This window comes from Sorex araneus, chromosome 2 (genome assembly GCF_027595985.1).
Source record: "Sorex araneus isolate mSorAra2 chromosome 2, mSorAra2.pri, whole genome shotgun sequence".
Taxonomy (NCBI): domain Eukaryota; kingdom Metazoa; phylum Chordata; class Mammalia; order Eulipotyphla; family Soricidae; genus Sorex; species Sorex araneus.
This window is the reverse complement of record NC_073303.1, coordinates 327,091,741-327,114,035: the sequence shown is the minus strand read 5'-3', so window position 1 is coordinate 327,114,035 and position 22,295 is coordinate 327,091,741. Positions and strand designations below refer to the sequence as shown.

The 22,295-nt window shown below is 41.5% G+C and overlaps 1 protein-coding gene across 1 annotated transcript in view; it reads right to left on the bottom strand.

Annotated features, from left to right (window-relative positions):
- L3MBTL4 (L3MBTL histone methyl-lysine binding protein 4) overlaps positions 1-22,295 on the bottom strand; it is a 487,327-nt gene that overhangs the window by 319,272 nt on the left and 145,760 nt on the right. The window contains exon 5 of the mRNA XM_055125658.1: positions 8,902-8,984. Coding sequence (XP_054981633.1) covers positions 8,902-8,984 — 83 coding nt within the window. The remainder of the gene's footprint in view (positions 1-8,901; positions 8,985-22,295) is intronic.

The following is a 22,295-nucleotide window of genomic DNA, read 5'->3' as shown; positions in this document are numbered from 1 at the left end:
GGATTTCACGGGACATCAAAAGAATGTCTGACCTACAAGACAGTCGGACTTCTTCATCAAGACCCTGAACAAACGGTTTTAGGCTCTTCGTGTTCCTGGAGCAAGCAGACGCCTTTGGGTTCCAAAATCATAATAGATAATAATAGAATTTAAATGGGGGAGCAGATGGAGTATGACACAAGAACATGGAGTAAGAAGTGTCCAAATTTCAACATCACTGAAGCAGAGGAAATAGACATAACAAAGTCTACGTAACAATGCTGCCTTGATTTAGGAGTCAAATGGATTTCAATGAAGAAATATGTCTTCTTTAATCATGAATATCAGCAAATCATCAACTATGAAAGCAGAGGAATATGAGAGTTGGTGTTTTGAAGCATCAATATATGCTGATAATAAGAGGTCCAATGAGGTCCAAGAGATTTCAGAATGGGTGTGACCTCTGAAGTACAGGGGTAAGCAGGGAGCAGCTGCTGGGAAAGGCCCAAACAGAATCATCTTTCGAACGGGAGAGTTCAGGACTGCAGAAGCAGGGCTAAATTTGTGTCTAGACTTGAAATCTGGGAGGTTCCTTCTATAGGAGTAGTTTCTGGTAGAAATAAAAGCTGGAAAAGCAAAAATAGTTGGAAAATTCAGGAAAAGAGAAAATGCACTCTCATCTCAGACTTGGCTGGACTAAGGAGATATGGAAGAGGAAAATGCAGGTCTAGGTGCAGTGATATTTTTTTCCTTGAAGATCTTCTAGATGTAACTATACTTGCATTTAAGAGGGAAGGTTTCAGAAACTTGTTATCTTAGAAGTATAATATAAGATCATTGATGGAAGTCAGAACTCCAGAAAAGCAGAAATCTAGAGGATTAGAGAACAGACGGGAGATGAAGGAGAGGAAGCTGAGGGCCCTTCCTTCTCACAGTACAAGATGACCAAGTTAAGAGTAATAAAGAGAGGAATGGGAGGAAGTTTGAGTTCTTACAATATCCATGAAAGGAGTCTCCCACTACTTTCTGCCCAGAGAGAAGATGCCTGAGGGCCTCCCTGGGACACAGGGAACCTCAGTCTGCACAAGGAGAGCTGGGCACTGTGAGAACTGCTGAGATCACGAGTTTGCAGGGCCCCCAATTTGCAAGGTTGAGTGGTTTGCTTCTGCAGTGCTCGGGATCTTTGGTACAGAAGACAGATGGCCACCATGATTTAATCCCACCTTCAGTGTTAGCAGGTAAATCCAGGGAAAGGAAAACAAGGGAACTAAACATCCAGGCAGGCAAATGGTTGACTTGATAGAAGAATAAAGCCCAGCCTGCCTGTCAAAAGATGGAAAGACTTAAGGGAGGAAAAGGAAAACTTCAACACCAAGTGGCAATTCAAAGAAAAATTGGAACTGTGAGAATAAATGAAGAGAGATCTGAAATGATAGCAGACAAGGTCAGATGGCAAGAATAGTAGCTCAGCGCTGCAGAGGAGGATCAACTGTGACTTGCAAAAGAGTGACCTTGGAGAAGACAGACTGGACGGAGGAGTTTAGGTCCTGAAAAGGAGCACTCTGCAGCAAGGAGCTGCATAACCCTCTTGTGGACAAGAAATGTCCAAGGATGGAGATACGGACTGGTGTCAGAGAAGGGTGCAAGGAAGAGGGAGTTGTGTGTGCAGATCAGACAGATGCATGCTTGCAAAATACACACACGTACACACACACACACAAAGTCTAATGAAGTAACAAGGCGGGAATCTAATGAAGTAACAAGACGGGAACAAAAATGACAAAATGACATAAACCTCAAAGCAAAGAGGAATAGGAGAGGTCTGGAAGGATAAAAATGAGTGGCAGGGAGCTGAAGAATGCCAGATTTGCCCACACAGGACAGAGACATGGGTGTGTCAGAGGAACTATAGGGAATGGAGACGGTGTACAAATTAATTTCTTGGGCAGAGAAAGAAGCAGCCAATATGTTGAACTATTTGAAAATGATGCATCACCAAATCAAAACAACAATGAGATATCATGTCACACCAGAGAGACTGGCACACATTCAAAAGAACAAAAGCAACCAGTGCTGGTGTGGATGTGGTGAAAAAGATGCTCCTTCACTGTTGGTGGGAATGCCAATTGGTTCAGCCTTTCTGGAAAACAATATGGATAGTTCTTCAAAAACTAGAAATTGAGGGGGCTGGAGTGATAGCACAGCGGGTAGGGCCTTTACCTTGCACACGGCTGACCCGGGTTCGATTCCCAGCATCCTATATGGTCCTCCGAGCAATGTCAGGAGTAATTCCTGAGTGCATGAGCCAGGAGTAACCCCTGTGCAACACTGGGTGTGACCCAAAAAGAAAAAACAAACAAAAACTAGAAATTGAGCTTCCGTATAACCCCACGATGCCACTTCTGGGAATATATCCTGAGGATGCAAAGAAGCACAGTAGAAATGACATCTGTACCTATATATTCATTGCAGCACTGTTTACAATAGCCAAAATATGGAAACAACCCTAGTGCCCTAAAACAGATGCAAGTTAAAGAAACTGGCACATCTACACAATGGAATACTATGCAGCTGTTAGGAGAGATGAAGTCATGAAATTTGCTTATAAATGGATAAACATGAAGAGTATCATGCTAAGTGAAATGAGTCAGAAAGAGAGGACAGACATAGAGGGACTGCACTCATTTGTGGCGTATAAAATAACATCACGTGAGGCTGACACCCAAGGACATTAGATACAAGGGCCAGGGGAATTGCCCCATAGCTGGAAGCCTACTTCCTGAGCAGAGGGGAGAAGGAAGATGGAATAGAGAAGGGATCACTAAGAAAATGATGGCTGGAGGAACCAGCTGGGATGGGAGATGCATGCCAAAAGTACATAACGGACCAAACATGATGACCTCTCAGTGTCTGTGTTGCAAGTCATAATGCCCAAAAGTAGAGAGAGAGTATGGGGAATATTGTCTACCATAGAGGCAAGGGGAGGGTGGGAAAGGGAGGGTATACCCGGGCTATTGGTGGTGGGGAATGTGCACTGGCGGAGGGATGGGTGTTTGATCATTGTGAGATTGTAACCCAAACATGAAAGCTTCTAACTACCTCACAGTGATTCAATAAAATTAGAAAAATTAAAAGATAAAAAAAGAAAAGAAAATGATGCATCACTTCCTCACCACAGGCAGGGACTTCGAGATCAGAAGAAAACAAATACAAGTCGCTGACCCAAAAAGTCACTCTGATCAGGGGCAAGGTCAGGGCTGCCAGCTCAAAAAACGGAATGGCACCCATGGTTGGCAGAATATTAGTCACCAAAGATGTCCATGACCTGATCATTGAACCTGGAAGACCTCACAGATCACAGAGGAAAAGAACTTTCGCAAGTGTTGTTGGGGAATAATTCTGAGATGATGAGATTATCCTGGACTAATTGGCTGGACACAATGTCGCCAGAGAGGTCCATAAAAGAGGGATAAGAGGAACAGGTGATATGACAATGAAAAAAAAAGATCCAAGTATTTGTTTGAAGCTCTAGGATTGTGGCAATCTGTTACAGTAGAAAAACAAAACAAAACAAAAGCAAAGAAAAAAAGAAATTAATGTTCCTTAGCACTATGGAATTCAAATTAAAAAAATATTATTAAATACTCATTGATACATAAGGAAGCCCAAAGAGTTATAATTTTTCTCATGATGACCTTCATTTTATTCTAAAATACCGGTACTAACGAAATGTGTTAGTGTTCCTGCTTTGAAGGATCCTAAGCACCTGTTTAGCCCGTCTCCGGGACAACCTACCACTGTCTGCGGAAAGTACATCTGCCTGGGGAGAAACTGCAGTTTGCACGGCCAGTGAAGTAAGAACAAGAGAAATGCGCAAGTTGGTGGCTCTTGCCATCAACCTGAAGGCCTGTTTAGAGTGCAGAGAGGCTCTACTCTCTCAGTCAAGCTGCAGATGATTCCCCCCGAGAGCGCTAGAACTGGCGCAGGAGGAAACCAGGGTCTTCTCGATAGAAGCGGCATCTGCTCCCATACTCCCCGGACACCATCCTGTGACCCTCACTCTTCTCAGTGCTAGCAAGGCAGAGTGGCTACCTGGCAGGAAGGCTGGGCCAGCCCACGAGAAGAGGTGGTCTCCTAGAAAACAAGGACCTGTGAGGTCAGAGAGCATGAAGGGACCTGGGGCCCTTCAGACCTGGATAAAGACTGAACAGTCAATGCAGAAGAAATAAGAAGTCCGTGCATGGACCAGTCAGTGCAACAGTAGGGGTGAAGCTGCACTGATGTGCACTGGGACAGGGCATAAAACAGTAGGGTCTTCAGTTCCAGGATGACATACTGGACCCAATGAGATGAGCAGTAAGATAAAAATAATTCTTTGGGAAGATAGAACTGATGGACAGATGACTGGCTGAGAGAGAAATGTTTTCATACAGACCTCAAAACTAAAGAAATAATGTTATTAATTTTAAATCAAATCACAGTAAGATACATTTCACCATTAGTGAAGAGAAATGCTTTTGCATATTCTGTATTGATATTAATGTGTAATCCTTACATACACATTACCCAGATAGTAAAATAAGTTATACAACATAAGACACTTTACTTTGTCTTGAAAAAAATGTTTAAAATAGACCTATACTTATAAAAAAAAAAACCTGTGGTAAGTTAAAAAGTTTACCTAAGAAACATACACACATTTCACACATTTGTGATAGAACATGTATCTTATTTGCATTATGAATTGAATCAAGTGTGTCACTAGAACATCTTCAAAAACTTAACTATTAGGGTGGAAATTAAAAGTAAGGATAAATCAATATTTTAATGTTTTTTGAATAGTTTCCAATTCTGAACATGCAAACTATTTTGAGCTTTATTTTTAACATTGCAGTATCAAAAGTTGAAGAGTTCCTTCTCATGCCAATGACCGTAACAGCATTACACTTATATTTACACAATGAAAAAAGAATACTACTAGTCAATGTCACATAAAAAGTGAATTCAATACAATCCTCTTTCTTGAAATATTGGCAGGCTTTTTTACCTTCTATGAAAACTACTTTCAATTATAAAGCATGCTTGCTTCCTATTAAGATAGAAATTTTGAATCAGAGTAGCACTGTAGTTTCAACAGCAGCACTTTCTTTAGTCCTCAGGGCAAATCAAACATAATCATTCTCATGCTTCATACTTCTCGTTTGGGCTCACAGGCAGTCCCTCTAATAGGAAATACCCAGTAAACCTGTTATCTGTACAACCTATTAAAAGCTATTCTACATTCACTGGTAAGCCTTTATCACTGATGAGGCATCAGTGATAAAATTTTAAGAAACTATATCATACAGAAAGGGAAAGAATAGTCACCCAATACCCATCCAATAAAGGGTTGATATCAAGGGTATATAAAGCACTGGTTAACTCTACAAGAAAAAAAACATCCAACTCCACTTGACTACAAAATTCTTGACCTCCTTTTTTCTAACAGCTGCGTAGTATTCCATTGTATAGATGTACCAAAGTTTAATTTTGTAGTCAAGTGGATGGGCATGAAAAGTTTCATGCTGAGTGAAATGAGTCAGAAAGAGAGAGACAGACATAGAAAGATTGCACTCATCTATGGTATATAGAATAACAGAGTGGGAGACTAACACTCAAGAACTGTAGAAATAAGTACCAGGAGGTTGACTCCATGGCTTCGAGGCTGGCCTCACGTTCCGGGGAAAGGTCAACTCAGAGAAGCGATCACCAACTACATTGTAGTCGAAGGCCATGTGGGGGAAGGGAGTTGCGGGCTGAATGAGGGCTAGAGACTGAGCACAGCGGCCACTCAACACCTTTATTGCAAACCACAACAGCTAATTAGAGAGAGAAAACAGAAGGGAATGCCTTGCCACAGTGGCAGGGTGGGGTGGGGGGGAGATGGGATTGGGGAGGGTGGGAGGGACACTGGGTTTACGGGTGGTGGAGAATGGGCACTGGTGAAGGGATGGGTTCCAAACTTTGTATGAGGGAAGTATAAGCACAAAAGTGTATAAATCTGTAACTGTACCCTCACGGTGATTCTCTAATTAAAAATAAATAAATTTAAAAAAAAAAAAAAAAGAAATCATCCAAAACCACATTGCCTGCTCGCCTGCTCACCACTCATCTCCACTCAGTGGTCAAGTTTGAAAATTATCTCCCTAGATCTTCCAAACACAACCCACTTCTGTAAACTACAGGTTCACATGGCCTCTCTCTTAGAACTTTCCAATGCCTCTTTGATCAGATCTCTTTAAACCCAATGGAGAAATGTGATACAACCCATAATAATCGATGATTACACAGTGCCCAATATTGCCATAAGGAACTTTGGAGTGAGTGACCACAAAATCAGAGATCAGAAGGCCTGCGTGATCCTCCAAGGGATCTCAGCCAGCAATATCTGCAGTTCAATGGAATATCCTGGAGATGTGATTCTCCCCTGGCTCCTCAGTGCCATGATCACCGAGGCCGCCGCAGTAGTGCTCAAAGCCTCCAGAGTCACAGCCCACAAGTTAGGTACTTCCAGGACTGCACCTGGCAATGATCGGACACCATGTGGCACCAGATATCGAACCAGGATTGGATATAAACAGGGTATGTGCCTTAACTCATGCTATCCCTCCAGTCCTGCCATAAGGATTTGTATCAGAGACAGAAAGCCCACCTTTGTTCCTTAGCAGTTTTTAAGTTAATACCGGATTACTACTGAAAATCTGGGGGATAAATTCTCTAACCTGCAGGTTTCCTCCGTCAGAGTTAATGGCTCATGAAAGAATTTAAAGAAGAAGCTATGGAGATTAAAGTGCTTGATTTACAGGAAGCTGTCTCTGCCAATCCCAGACACAGCATGGTCCCCAAAGCAATGCTGGAATGACCCTAAGGCAGAGAGCTCAGAGTAATCCCCAAACACCAGACACCAGATGCCAGACTGTTGCTCCAAAAGACACAAACGGTGCTATAAAAATATTTAAATTATTTTTTAAAAAATAAGAAACTAACTAATATTAATAATCACCTGGCTGAAAGGAGCGACACATATAGCAGCTGAAAGAGAACCCAACATTTGGTGCCATCAACTCAAGCTTTCCTGGCTCTACAAATCAAACACACAGAACCCCCAACGTCCCCAGGGAGTACCCCTAGTCAGAGGAGAGGACAGAGTGACGGCAACAGTGTGCCTCATTTGAGGGAAATACTGTTCGACATGAGTTCGACCCTCAGGCACTGCCTGTTCCTACAGCTCTGTGGCCCCTGGCTGCCTCTGGATGATGATCTCCCCCAGGAGTGAGTGACCCTGGACGATGATCTCCCCCAGGCCCAGACTTCAGCCTGTCTTCTGGATGTCCCTGGAGCCTGAGTCTTACTGGCTCCCTCCACCCTTGGAGGGTCATGACAGCTGCCCAGTCTCTGTCCTCTGCAAGTCGGCTCCACTCCACCCCTCCACCTGCGGTGACAGTGAGGATGGAGAGCACCTCTGTGTCTCACCGGGTTGCCCTGAACACAGTCAAGTCATGTAGCATCAATTAATTGTATCAGCACATTCAAGAGAAGGCACTGTGAGGAAACAGGCAAGTCGAGATTCCCTAACTTTTAAGGACCCATGCCGTTTGGGGGAACAAACCTCGAAGTCTCATGTGACAGCAGCACGGGGCAACAGGAATCTGACCCCGCAGCTAACTTGCCACCACAGGGTGCGCTGGCCTCAACTTTCAGGCCCCTGAGGGCCTAGCTGAGTAGATCTCAAGAATACCCACGAGTCTTGTTTCCAAAATCCCCACCAAAGTATCTGACGTGAGGAGTGATTCAAGAAACATTGCAGATGTTTTCATTTTCCCTAAGACTTTTATACTCCATTTCTAATAAAGCATAGTACCTAGACTGGAAGAGTACATCTAGTTATGTCTTAAATGAGATAAGATTGGCACTTCGTTTCTCTTCTTTTTACTTGTTTGCTCTACTTTCCTGCCCTGTTTTACTGCCATGTTCAGGATTAAATGGACATTCTCACATTTAAAAAGCTGTTCTAAATATAACAACAAATGTCATAAAAAATAAAGCAATACAAAGTTGTAGCTTCTTGTACTGGTTAAAACACAGTACAACTCAAATCTTAGGCAATCTTTATATAAAATATTCCTGAAATACTGAAAAGACAGACCAAGAAGAAGAGAAAGAACAGCACAAGGTCTGAAGCCACGAGGAAAGCTAGCCTTGGGAATGACATGTCCACAAGGAAAAAAATGACACGTCCACGAGGAAAGCTAGCCCTTGGGAATGACATGTCCACAAGGAAAGCTCGCCCCCAGGAATGGAATGTCCTCTGTGGCAGGAGTCAGTTGTCAAGCAAGTCTACATAGGCTATTCTGTAGAGCATTCAATTGGGAATTACACATTCTCCTTAAAAATAGCACTTGAAAAAAAAAATAGCACTTGACCCCACCACTTCTATACATCAACACAGTAGAGCCCTCTAATCTGCTACTTAGATGGAGAGAGGCAAATAATAACAGCTAATAGAAAAAAGACTAATATTTATTGTTTATTACGCACAAGTTGCATCCCTTATGCTTTGTCCTTTTCATGTGCAAGTGATTTAAACCTTCTCAAATTTAAGATACGGTAATGCCCTCAGTTCATGAATAAGGAAACTGAGATGTGGAGACTGAATGACTTGAGCTAGGTCTAAGAAGCAGACCGGGGTTTCCAACCCAGGGGGTCCTTCACCAAACCACACACTTGGAAACACAAACATTCTAATTAGCTCTGTTATATCATTTGTTTCAGTACAGACTATAAAAATGAATAATTTGATGTGATATCTGGGCAAATTATTTTACTTCAATGAAGTCTCTTAAGAGTTAGTTTCCTGCAAAACATGAAAGCACCGGGGGTCACCTTGTTAAAGAGTTCGATAGGCGCAGCCACTGCCTTCTGCTCCCTCAGGTACTGCTCCCAAGACCACGTCTCCTGGGCACCTGCTGGAGAGAAGGAGAGAGATACACAATCACTCTGTTTCAAACACTGAATGGCAGAAGTCCTAACATTTAATTGAAAATAAACCCAAGAAGTAACTTAAACTAAATCGGTAACCAGAAGACGCATCACCTAACGAATCTTTCCTCTCACTCTTCTTGTACACTTAACAAAACCATCTCACCATTCCAGAGACAAGTTTTAGAGCCATATCACCACATCCCACCCTCAAGAAGATAATATATAGGTTCCCTCCAACTCTTCTCAATGAATGAACAAACATAAGCTTCCTAGAAGTCTCTTTATACGGGCCACACCAAGTAGTGTTTGGAGTCTCTGGGTATTCAGCGGATCACATTTTAAGGGCAACCAAGCCATACCTAGGATCCAGCCACGCCATGTTTGAGGGCCACGAGGGCAGGCTGGGGATGAGCAGGGACATAGCCAGTGCAGTTCAGCGGAGCCCGTGGGCCCAGGAATCAAACTCAAGGTGTTTCACTTGCTAGACTTGTGCTCTACTACTTGAATTTTCTCTTTAAAATTTAAAGAGAAATTGTTTATTTTTAAGATGAACTTAAATTGTTGTTTAATTTTAAGATGAACTGAAACTATTTTTTATCAGCTTGTTTTGTTCTTAGCACTCTCTCTGGTATGAATGTCAACTGATACAAGTGTTGAAAAGGTAATATGGAAATATGTGTCAGAGGACTTAAAAAGCATTAGAATACCTTGAACCAGCAATTCTCAGAAATTAGTCTTAATGCAGAGTGAATGTGTTCAGAAGAAAAAGACAAAGAATTTTTCTTATTTTAGAATTTTTCATATTAATAAAACAGAAACAAACTAAAAGGTCCACCAGGAGGTGATTAATTAAATGCATTACATAGACATGTCATTTTAATAACAGGCTATAAAATTACATTGTAGAAGATTGCTTAATGGCAGAGAAAGACTAAGTTAATTATATGCTACTAAGTGGGAAAAAAGGAGTTTAGAAAACAAAGATCTCTTCTGGCAAAATATGTAACAGAAATAAAAGGACTAAAATTATGTAAACCAAAATCTTAAATAAAGTCAGCTTTAGGTAACAACACTAAAATTTCTTCCCAATTTTCCTCATACTTTGTATACTTTCTCAATGTTCTTTTGCTTTTTTTTTTTTTTGGGGTCACACCCAGCAATGCTTAGGGGTTACTCCTGGCTCTACACTCAGGAATTACTCCTGGCAATGCCTGGGGGACCATATGGGATGCGGGGGATCGAACCCGGGTCGGCCGCGTGCAAGGCAAACGCCCTACCCGCTGTGCTATCGCTCCGGCCCCACTTTCTCAATGTTCTATATGAATAGGTACTTTTAAAAATCTTACAAAAAAGATTAGTAATTGTTTTAACTTTATATTCTATGTCACAGATACTAAAAACATATAGATGAAAAATATTAAGGTAAAATATTAAGGTATTAGTTTACTCAACATTATCTATAAAATACTTTTCATATAAGATCCCATATACACATATTCACAGATACAAACAAATAATAATAGAAATGCAATAAAAAGAAATGGCGCAATATTGCAGTTGGCTATGTGGGATAATAAAATCAATGTAAATATTATTTCCTTAATTTTTACTTTCTGCATTTTATATTTGTCTACAAGTATGACAGTCATTCTTTTTTATTACCAGTTTCACTTTTCAGTCAACTACAATCCAAAAATATTACAGATCTTTTCAGAGAATAGACAAACAGAATTACAGAGACCACATGAACATGACTTGTATTGTTATAATTGTCTGTTTTATTATTAGTTGTTGTTTCTAATCTTATTAGGTCTAATCTATAAATTTATAATAGGTATGTGTATAGGAGAAAGTATATGATATACATAGTTCAGTACTATACACAATTTCAAGCATTTATTTGTAAGCCTGTACTTCCTTGTCCATAAAAGAAGTGGGGGTGAAAGGGTGTTGTGATAAGTTCACATGTGCCCCCCACCCCCGCCACACACACACACACACACACACACACACACACACACACACACACTTATCCTTGGAGAAACTGGTCAAAAATGCATTGAACATCTGGCATATGGCAAAATTTTCTAGCAAATGTTACAGATGGTAAAAGATCAGAATTGCATTGCATTGTTGGTGACAGGTGGCAAGTACACCTCGAAGTCAGATATTTGAAACCTCCCAAGACAATAAAGCAACCTGATGGAATCACAAACATAAAAATTCATCAATTAGGGCAGGAAATTTTATGTACACTTTTAATCATTTACAATGCATTTTGTAAGCTCCAATGGATGTTCCAAGAAGTCCCTTGAGTAGTAGATTAAAAATAAACAATATATCTAATTTTTTGAGAATCGTTCATATTGTTTTCCAAAAGGGCTGAACGAGTCGACATTCCCACCAGCAGTGTAGAAGGGTCCCTTTCTCCCCACATCCTCTCCAACAGCGGTTGCTTTTGTTCTTTTGGATGTGTACTAGTCTCTGTGGTGTGAGGTGGTATCTCGTGGTTGTTTTGATCTGCATCTCTCTGATGATTAGTGATGTAGAGCACTTTTTCATGTGCCTTTTGGCCATTCGTATTTCTTCCTTGGTAAAGTTTCTGTTCATTTCTTCGCCCCATTTTTTGATGGGGTTGGATGTTTTCTTCTTGTAGAGATCAACCAGTGCTTTATATACCATTGATATCAACCCCTTATCTGATGGGTATTGTGTAAATATCCTTTCCCATTCTGTGGATAGTCTCTGTATTCTGGTCACTGTATCTTTTGCGGTGCAGAAGCGGCCACTCAACACCTTTATTGCAAACCACAACAGCTAATTAGAGAGAGAGAACAGAAGGGAATGCCCTGCCACAGTGGCAGGGTCGGGTGGGGAGAGATGGGTTTGGGGAGGGTGGGAGGGATGATGGGTTTACTGGTGGTGGAGAATGGGCACTGGTGAAGGGATGGGTTCTCGAACCTTGTATGAGGGAAACATGAGCACAAAATTGTATAAATCTGTAACTGTATCCTCACGGTGATTCACTAATTAAAAATTTAAAAAAATAAAAATAAAAAAATAAACAATATATGTCAAAATTCTGTTGCTACTCCTACAATTATCAACAGAGAAACAGTAATTTAAGCATAGTCACTGTCACTGTCACTGTCATCCCGTTGCTCATCGATTTGTTCAAGCGGGCACCAGTAACATCTCTCATTGAGAGACTTTTTGTTACTGGTTTTGGCATATCCAATACGCACGGGTAGCTTGCCAGGCTCTGCCCCATGGGCTCGGTACTCTCGGTAGCTTGCCAGGCTCTCCGAGAGGGGCAGAGGAATCGAACTCGGGTCAGCCTCATGAAAGGCGAATGCCCAACCACTGTGCTATCGCTCCAGCCCCTTAAGCATAGTAATAAATAAAAATATACCAATAGCCATAAAATAAACAGAGAGAGCAAGCAATTCATGTACTACTGTATACAAAATTTAAATAAGCAACAAATAAGTTAACAGCTGTGATTGATTGTTCTAGTTTTCTCTGAAAATAGTGAGGTTTCATGATGGAAACCTCATGACACTGTGATTTCATGGAGGAACTCAGAGTCTGTTACCCTGTAGGACAACATTGGTGTGTCCTGTCCCCCTTGCCACAGGAAGCTTAGGTTCCAGAGCCAGATCCAGCGAGGAGAATGAAGTAGCACAGGAGAGGAAGAAGCAGGAGGAGAATCAGAGGAGAATGGAGATGGGACTGGAATAAACACAACTGAGACCAACCATCGTGTTCCTCGTTCCTTCTTTCGCCTGCCCTTTGCCATTGACCGGGTTTGGGGGGGGGGCGGGGGAGAGAGACAGAGTACCTCTTGCCCCTTTTATTGTGTTTACACATTACCTTAGTACTGCACTTAATGACGTGCTACCAATTTTAGAACATGAGATCTCATTTTTCTAAACAGAAAGAATAATCTGACAAACACTGATAATTCTCCAGTAAGATTACTCAACACCCTTCTAATAAACACTTTACTACATTACAATTATGTGTTTTACAATAAAACATTACAGCTATGTCGACTCTAAAGCACATACAGTTATCTCATTTCCTACTACAGCTGTGTTCCTAAAACATTGTCATTTCTCAATTTAATCATATTTCCAATTGCTCCAATTTTCATATGTTACCATTTCACCAGTGGTACATCATATCTAAGACCATCTTTTATGATTACATAAGGATGCAATGACCCTTTTTAAAAAATTTAAAAAAGAAAACATAGTCTGAACTTTAAGATTAAAAATATTTCTGTAAGGCAAAGAAAAAACTCAGATTAGAGTCCCTACAAGCAAGATGAGGAAATACCAAGATTTCCTGCTCCTGAAAGCCTCAAGACAGCTTTTTCAGTACCAGTACTCTACAGGAAACCAATATACTACAAATACTCATCACTGTACTTCAAGATTCTTTATTATTTAATAGAATGCGATTATTTCAGTTTGATTATTTGTAATTAGAATGCACGATCCTAAATGAAGATATTTTATTAGTATTGCTCAAAATTGTATCCTTTGAGCTATAATCATGCCATGCCAAAAATATGCATAATGAATAAAATGGAAGGTAGGCAGGGAGAATAGTAGTAGCAGCTTCAGCTTCAAACATGAATTCAAAATATTAACTTCACCAACTCATTTCTCAATTTTCTGGAGAAAAGGAAGCAATTATGAGATACATCTGCTTCAGGCACTGGATTTATTTGCTATATAATTTTCTCAACATATTACAAATATGACATTCATTCCATAGAATGTCAGATTATATACAGATTAATAAATCCTAAAGTCAATTAATTTTAACTAAAATGATGCTATAGAAAAATGTCCCGATCATTAATCATTTGGCAAACATTTCTAATATGTAGTCTATATTTGTATATTATCTGTCACTTAACACATGCCTATTATATTTCAGGTACTAAATTATGTGGCATGTGCATGTTCATATGTGTGTAAAGTTACACTGGTTCTTTACAACATAGACTATTACATTAAGCATGTTATTTTAAAATCCTAAAAAAATAAGGTTTACAGAAGTCATATTTCTGGAAATTTCTGGATTTAAACAAAATCCCAAGAATAAAAAAAAATCCTATGGAGTCCCACTATAAAATATTGTCTCACAAGGCCGGCAAAACCCTCCAAGACACTGAAGCCAGTGTCTTCAAAGATGTATCTTCAAAGTATCTTCAAAGATATCTTCAAAGATGACACGCCACTGCCAAGCAAGTGAAAACAGATAAATAAATGGAACGATCTCAAACTAAGGGCCCCTCGGAGGGGATGGGCTCCAGCATCCCTCCCCATCCCGAGCAGAGCTCCCAGTGGCCGAAGATCACCGGAACCTAGCTACAGACATGCTGGAGGCTCCTCGCTACACGTTCGGACAGTCCTCATGCATGAAGGTACTGGCAGAGGAATCCAGGTGTGTGTGATCCCATCAACAGCCAACATTCAGAGAGAGAGAGACTTAAAAGCAAGCTCTCAGAAGCGATATCTTTGGTCTACTTCTCCCTCTGGGAGAAACTAGCAATCATCGGAGAGTTTCCTGCCCACATGGGACAGCCTTGCAAGTTTCCCATGTGTATTCATATGCAAAATCCAGTAACAAGCTGGATCTCATTCCCCTGACCCTGAAGAGCCCTCAGTGCAACATCGTTAGGAGGGCCAAGTCGAGATAGACTTCTAAGATCTCAGGGAAAGGACGAAAAGAGAGGTTACAGAGCCCATCAGTGATTAACGGGATATTGTGATTGTGACTGATTGATCTCAAACTAAGAAGCTTCTGCACCTCAAAAGAAACAGTGACCAAAATATAAAAACAATCTACAGAATGGGAAAGGATATTTACGCAGTGCCCATCTGATAAGGGGTTGATATCAAGGATATACAATGCACTGGTTGAACTCCACAAGAAGAAAACTGCCAACCCAATCAAAAAATGGGGTGATGAAATGAACAGAAACTTTCCCAAAGAAGAAATCCGAATGGCTCAGAGGCAAATGAGAAAATTTTCAACATCACTAATCATCAGGGAGATGCAGATCAAAACAACAATGAGATATCATCTCACACCACAAAGACTGGCCCACATCCCAAAAAAACAAAAGCAACTGGTGTTGGCATGGATGTAGGGAGAAAAGGACTCTCCTTCACTGCTGGTGGGAATGCCGATTGGTTCAGCCCTTTTGGAAAACAATATGGATGATTCTCAAAAAATTAGAAATCGAGCTTCCATTTGACCCAGCAATACCACTCCCAGGAATATATCCCAGAGAGGCAAAAAGGTATAATAGAAATGACATTTGCATTTATATGTTCATTGCAGCACTGTTTACAATAGCCACAACCTGGGAAAAAACAGAGTGCCCCAAAACAGATGACTGGTTAAAGAAACCCTGGTACATCTACACAGTGGAATACTATGCAGCTGTCAGAAAACATGAAGTCATGAAATTTGCATGCAAGTGGATCAACATGGAAAGTATCATGTTGAGTGAAATGAGTCAGAAAGAGAGACAGACATAGAAAGACTGCACTCATGTGGAATATAAAGTAGCATAGAGCTTGCAATGATGCAAGTTCGGCAGAAATTTCTCTGGACTTAGTTACTAAAATACAGAAATCCAAAATTTCGCTGGACTTAGTTACTAAAATACAGAAATCCAAAATTTCTCTGGACTTAGTTACTAAAATACAGAAATTCAAAATTGTGTGGCTGCTAGTGCGGCCGCTCGACCTCATATCTCTTCATTCTCAGCAATGGAAAACAAATTATCAAATTCTTCCTTTTCAGCAGGTCCAACTTTGGGGGGAGAAACTCCAAACAATAATAGTGAGGTTTTTGTTGAAATATTGAATGTAATCAAAGTAAAGTGGAATTTATCAGTTACACAGGTGAGGTGGGGGGCTGGGAAAGTGGGGAGATGGGGGGTAGGCATACTGTGATTCTTGGTGGTGGAATATGTGCACTGGTGAAGGGATGGGTGTTCGAGCATTGTATAACTGAGACTTAAATCTGAAAGCTTTGTAACTTTCCACATGGTGATTCAATAAAAGAATAAATTTTAAAAAATATATTGTTTCAGCTTGTCACACACAAATTCCTATTAAATTAATACTGAAAATGGACTGGAGCAATAGCACAGCAGGTAGGGTGTCTGCCTTGCATGCAGTCAACTTGGGTTTGATTCCTCCATCCCTCTCGGAGAGCCAGGTACACTTCCGAGAGTATCCTGCCTGCATGGCAGAGCCTAGCAAGCTCCCCATGGCATGTTCGATATGTCAAAAACAGTTACAAGTCTCATAATGGAAACATTCCTGGTGCCCATTCGAGCAAACTGATGAACAACAAGGCAACAGTGCTACCTTTAGAAAAGAAGCTAAGGTGAAGAATTGTCCCAGATAACTCAATCTGCAGACTCTGTGGCCCCTGGGAGTCCCTCACAGTGAGACCCAGTACTTGTACACCAATCTCCTCTGACAGAGCGGCCCTGCTCAATAGCTCCCAGAGCATGCTGGAGTGACACCTCCTCCATATTTCACAGCACCACCAGCCCAGTAGGAGCACAGCAAATTTGATGGGAAAGTCTGCAGAAGCCCACACTGAGCAAAAAGCAGTGATACAAATGGCTCGACCAACACCGGCCAGCTCAGTAAGTCCTCAGACCATGACTTTGGTAACACCTTCGCAAGATATAACCACAATGATCATAAATTGACTTTTATTGATCTGTTTTCTAATAATTCCCTTTCAAATTTGATGCAACAATCAACATGAAGCAAATCTGTCTGTGCCTGCTAAGGGGACAGGTTTGGGGTGGTTGGAAATCGGCGACACTGGTGGGGAGGTGGCCCCTCTGGTGGGACTTAATGACTGAATGCCTGAAACTGCTGTACTATGAAGAACTTTAGAAATCACAGTGTTTCAAAGGTTCTAAATAATTAAATAGATTAGTGCTTTTACACTTAAAAGCTGTCTACAGTCCTCTGCTCTACCAGCTGAGCTGTCAGAAGGGTGCAGTAGAGTGGCAGCACAGCGTTTAGGTCGTTTGCCTTGCACGTGGCAGACCCGGGTTCGATTCCTCCATCCTCTTGGAGAGCCCGTAAAGCTACCTAGAGCATCCCACCCGCACAACTGAGCCTGGCAAGCTACCCGTAGCATATTTGATAAGCCAAAAACAGTAACAAGTCTCACAATGGAGACTGGTGCCCGCTCGAGCAAAATCAATGAACAACGGGACTACAGTGCTACACTTAAAGGCACAATAAAATTAAGTCTGCAGAGAAATTGATGGTATTTGTATAAATTTGACTAAAACTTTTAAAAGTGATGTTAACAACACATACTGATAACCAAAAGTAAGGTATTGATGGTCCTGGACCTATTCAAATTTTTACATTATATACTACAGGGAAGAAAGAAAAATAAATATATGCAACCCCTAACGTAGTACAAAGTTGGGGAAAATTTAACAGATACAACTAATGGTTATGGAGATTATATGTCACTATTTTAGTAAATATTAAGTTAGCCACCTTTAAAGTACAGTTTAGATTTCCTTTGGAACTAAAATGATACATGTTTACATATGAATAAAAAGAAAATAAAGAAATTCAGATAATTGTGTTAAAGAATGAGGCCGTGGGCCTGAGCGATAGTACAGCAGGTAGAGCATTTGCCTTGCACACAGCCAACTACGTCGGATCCCCGACACTCCATCTAAGGTCCCTTGAGCCTACGAGGAGAGATCCCTGAGCACAAAGCAGGAGTAAAATTGTGCACCGCCGGATGTGGTCCAAAAAAAACAAAAGAAAAATAATGAGGTCCAACATGCACTGCAAGACAAAGGTTAATAGATTTGATGTACAAAATATTCTTTTTATTTGTTCAGTGTATTACTTACATAACAAAGACAAAAGTAGCTACAAGTGCCTGGTCCTCATGTCTCTTGTAGGGCAACACTGAACGCAAAGGGGTCAACATTGAACAAGGAAGCTCAAGTAGCCGTTTCCAAGGAGCCAAGTTCATGCACTGGCAGCAGCGGCAGTAGCACAATTTCATAGCCTGCAGCTGTGTACTAAGGAAGACTGAAATTAATGATTCATCAGAACCCTGGAGGCAACAAGAAACTATCTTATGACCACCTCCAGGGGATACCCTGAAGCAAATAAGAAATGAGGTAACTCCTCAGAACCTGCCCTGTCCTAATGTTCTGGCTATCTGGATTATTTCCTTTTGGGCACCACCAGCTCAGTGTCCCTACAAATTCGGATCAATTTGGAAATAAACAGTCATGAGAGGAAGAGAGAGAAGTTGTATTTCCTTTACAGATGAAGGTGAAGTAAATATTTCCTCACCTTCATCTGTAGTTCTCAGCTAAATTTACAGATGAACAAAAACTACAACTTATTTCACAAAAAGTAGCAACTTGTAAGATGGGCTCTCAAGTGCTGGCACTCTGCTCTGCTAACACCACAAGGTTCTCTGGCCCAGCAAGTAGAGTTTGATGGTGATCCTTGCCACAAATCAAAATGCTTTACGTGTAAGTTTAGAAATTATGAAAAAAATTGGAAATACGATCTGATATCTTATGTGTTGTTTTGTTCCCTACTTGGGTCTGAGGGATGACCTGACCTTTATTTTTAATCAACTTGGTAGTTCCTGCTTTAAGATCCCCAAAAGAATGCTCACGCGGTGGGTCTCATGTGGTGGATGGTGGTCCTGGCTCATGCGAAGCACTGTCTCTAGTGAACACCCACTAGAGGCCTGACCTGTGCTTCTCCAGAGATTCTGACGACACTGAAAAGCACAAGCCAGCTGCCTCCAAGAAGGCTGTGACCAGGGAGGAAATTCAGGGTGAACGGACTGCCCCAGCCTGTCCATTTACTGATTCTCAGCCTGAGGTTGCAGACAGATCTGAATGGTGCAGGTGCCCTTTGTGCTGGACCAGCAGTTCCCTGCCCAAGACCTGAGCACCATGGAAGATGACTCTGTAGCTCCCAGTGCCCAGGCCACTGAATGCAAAGGAACCACTTACCCACTGGGTAGGAAGGCCTTAGACGTTTCTTCCATGGACACATATGGGAAAGAAGAATAAGGCTGATGGAAAATAAATGAGGATCTACCCCCCAAAAGTTGCAGCTTGCACCTGAGAGGACACCTGACACTACTGCAGTTTGTTTCGATCTTCCTTACACACACTGAGGTTTGTAGGAGCATTCATCAAATTGGCAAAAGCAAAGGCAGGAATTTGAGAAGAACACACACACGCACACACACGCGCACACACGCACACAAAGAATGTAAGACAGTTCAAGTAGAATGTCAAGAGGGCAAGATGCTTGAGCCGAGTTCATTGGCCAAGGCAATATTAGGAGCTGGTTTCTAATTGCCTCTAAGTGTGCACTGCTTCCTGCAATGCTGTTTCTACTGACAGGATTCTACTGGTAAGTCACTGTGCAGGTTATATTCTTACAGCATGCCTTTTATACTTCCTTCCTGAGACCCCAGGTACAGGGCCATAGGAATCACCCTGCACATTCCCCTCCCCAAACACACACATACAGATACACACATAATGGTGGGTAAGACATATCCACACTGGAACCAGAGATGCTGCCAGACACTCACAATACAGGACAAGTACAACTTCACAGAAACTTTAACTGTGGACTGGGAAATGTTTCAACTTCTAAGAAAAGCAAATTTAACTAGCACTTGTATACTTGTCATCCCGTTGCTCATCATTTACTCAAGCGGGCGCCAGCAACGTCTCCATTCGTCCCTGTTGAGTGCTAGTGTAGCCCAGTGGTGTCTGCTGCCTCCAGGGACACAAAGAGCCTCAAACCATTCGTTCAGGGTCTTGACGAAGAAGTCTGACCATCTCATAGGTGGGTGGCCACGTGGTCTTTTGACATCCCGTGGAATCCAGCTGGTAACAGCTCCAGTACAGTGGTCGTCTCCAAATTGCATTACGTGTCGGCCCATCTGATTTTTGATGCCTTGGCAAACAAGGCAGCGTCCCTGATCCTTGATAGTCAATGGAGGTCCGGACTCCAGATTCCTCCTCTCATTGAGTGAAACGTGATACTCCAAGCATAGCTCTTTCAATTCCCCTTTGGGAAACCCGAATAGCCTTCTCATCCTGTTTCCATAGGGCCCAGGTCTCTGAGGAGTATGTTAGTGCAGGAAGAACGGTGGAGTCGAAAAGATGTGCCCAGAGCCGGAGGGTCTTCATACTCTTAACCACTTCTTCGATGCTCTTGAAGGTGTTCCACACCTCTCTCTTCCTCCTGTGCAGCTCGGGTGCCAGGTCATTTGTCATGTTGAGTTCTCTACCTAGGTATACATAACTGCTGCATTCGGAGATGTTTGTTCTGTTGAGGACAAATGGAACATCAGTAACTAGTCCATTTCTCATGAACATTGTCTTCGTAAGATTCCGCTGCAGTCCAACCTTTCCACACTCATGGTCAAAGTCGGCCAGAATTCGTGCTACTCGACTAATGTTTGGTGTTATGAGAACAATGTCATCAGCAATGCAAAGGTGGTGTGGTTGCTGACCATCCATCTTCACTCCCATTCCTTCCCATTCCAGTCATCGCATGACGTTCTCAAGGGTGGCACTGAAGAGTTCCGGTGAAATGGTATCACCCTTCCAAAACCCTCTCTTTATGTCAATGATCACTTCCTTGTAGAATAGTGAGATCCTGGTGGTGAATCCATAATACAGCTTGAGGAGGATCCTGATATACTGAATTTGAACACCCTGTTTGGTTAGGGCTTCAATGACCGTTTCAGTCTCAACAGAATCAAAGGCTTACTTTAAATCGATGACCATCAGACAGAGCGGCATCTTGAACTCTCGAGAAACCTCAATGAGCTCGCTTGGGAGCACATATACTAAAAAATTTAAGTATGAGATAATAAAAAGAATAGCCAAGGAGATGCAGATTCTTTTTTTGGACTATGTTGAAAGTGGTTGCAGTAATATGTTCTTACTGCTATGTGCACATGATATACAACCTTATGAATGAACAGGCACGCTGTAGCAAGTCAGCCTATGTCCTTAGAGGCGGCAGAGCTCTGAGATACACACAGTTCTTCCAGCTATCAGTGACATTCGTTTTACAAAATGCTCACAATATCTGATAAAACTGAACAACAACATCACCAAAGTGAAGCACATCACATATTGAGTATGGTGTCTATCAAACTGGAAATGTAGTTTAGAGGAACTTTCTAGATTAGAAAATCAAATCTGAGCCCAATCATTGCAAATCAGAATAACAATAACTGAATTTACTTAATTTAACTTTTTTAAACCTTCATTTTGTACTTCTATTCTTAAATGTCTGCTCTTCAAACATAGGCACTAAAATTCTTATTCTCGGCTCTTCCTAAGAAGTATGCTGTAACACAGGCTCCAAAGAACTGGCTCAGCGGCAATTGAAAGGCCATGAGTTTGATTCCTGATGCTGCCACCTATGCCAAGCACAGTCCAAAGGCTCTGCTGCTTGTACCTGGCAGCTCTGCCATGATCCAGGATTGCTGGCATCATAAGTAATTCCTGTCACTCTGCATTTAGGGTCAGGTATTATTCAAGCACCAAAACTAAGTGGGTGCAACTCCAGCATACACCACAACTGAAAGGTGTGAGTTCACTGCCAGAAAGTATGACCCTGGCTGGAGAGATAAGACAGCAGGTAGGGCACTGCCTTGCACTCAGCTGACCCAGGATTTATCCCCAGGGCTCCATATGAGAGAAAAACAACTGCTGGAAGCAAACAACAAACTCTGTTACACACTGATATCTTTAAAATGTCATTTTTTGTGTGCCAATAAGAAATGACACAATTTTTCAAAATGTTAACAACTAATCACTGGGTAATAAACCCCAGAAGCAGCAACATCCTGGATAGAACTACACTTTCCAAACTCGCTTAATAACTCTGTAACAGCACTGCAATAAAAACTTCCTCATATTCTACCCAAAATATTTTTCATTATGCATTCAGGCTGCTTCTCATTTCAGTAAAAATGAATTTAGAAAGCATTTATTGTTCATATCCCTAGGCAAAGCAGGTACTAAGCACTGAAAGCTGGATTCACCACAGCATTCAATCCATCATAGGAGACAAATGTGCCAACAAATAGGATCCCGCACCTAACCTATGGGAAGGGAGCACAATAGCTTGATGAGTCAAGAGGCGGACACCAGTGTTAAAAGTCAATAATTGAGAAATCCAAACACTGTG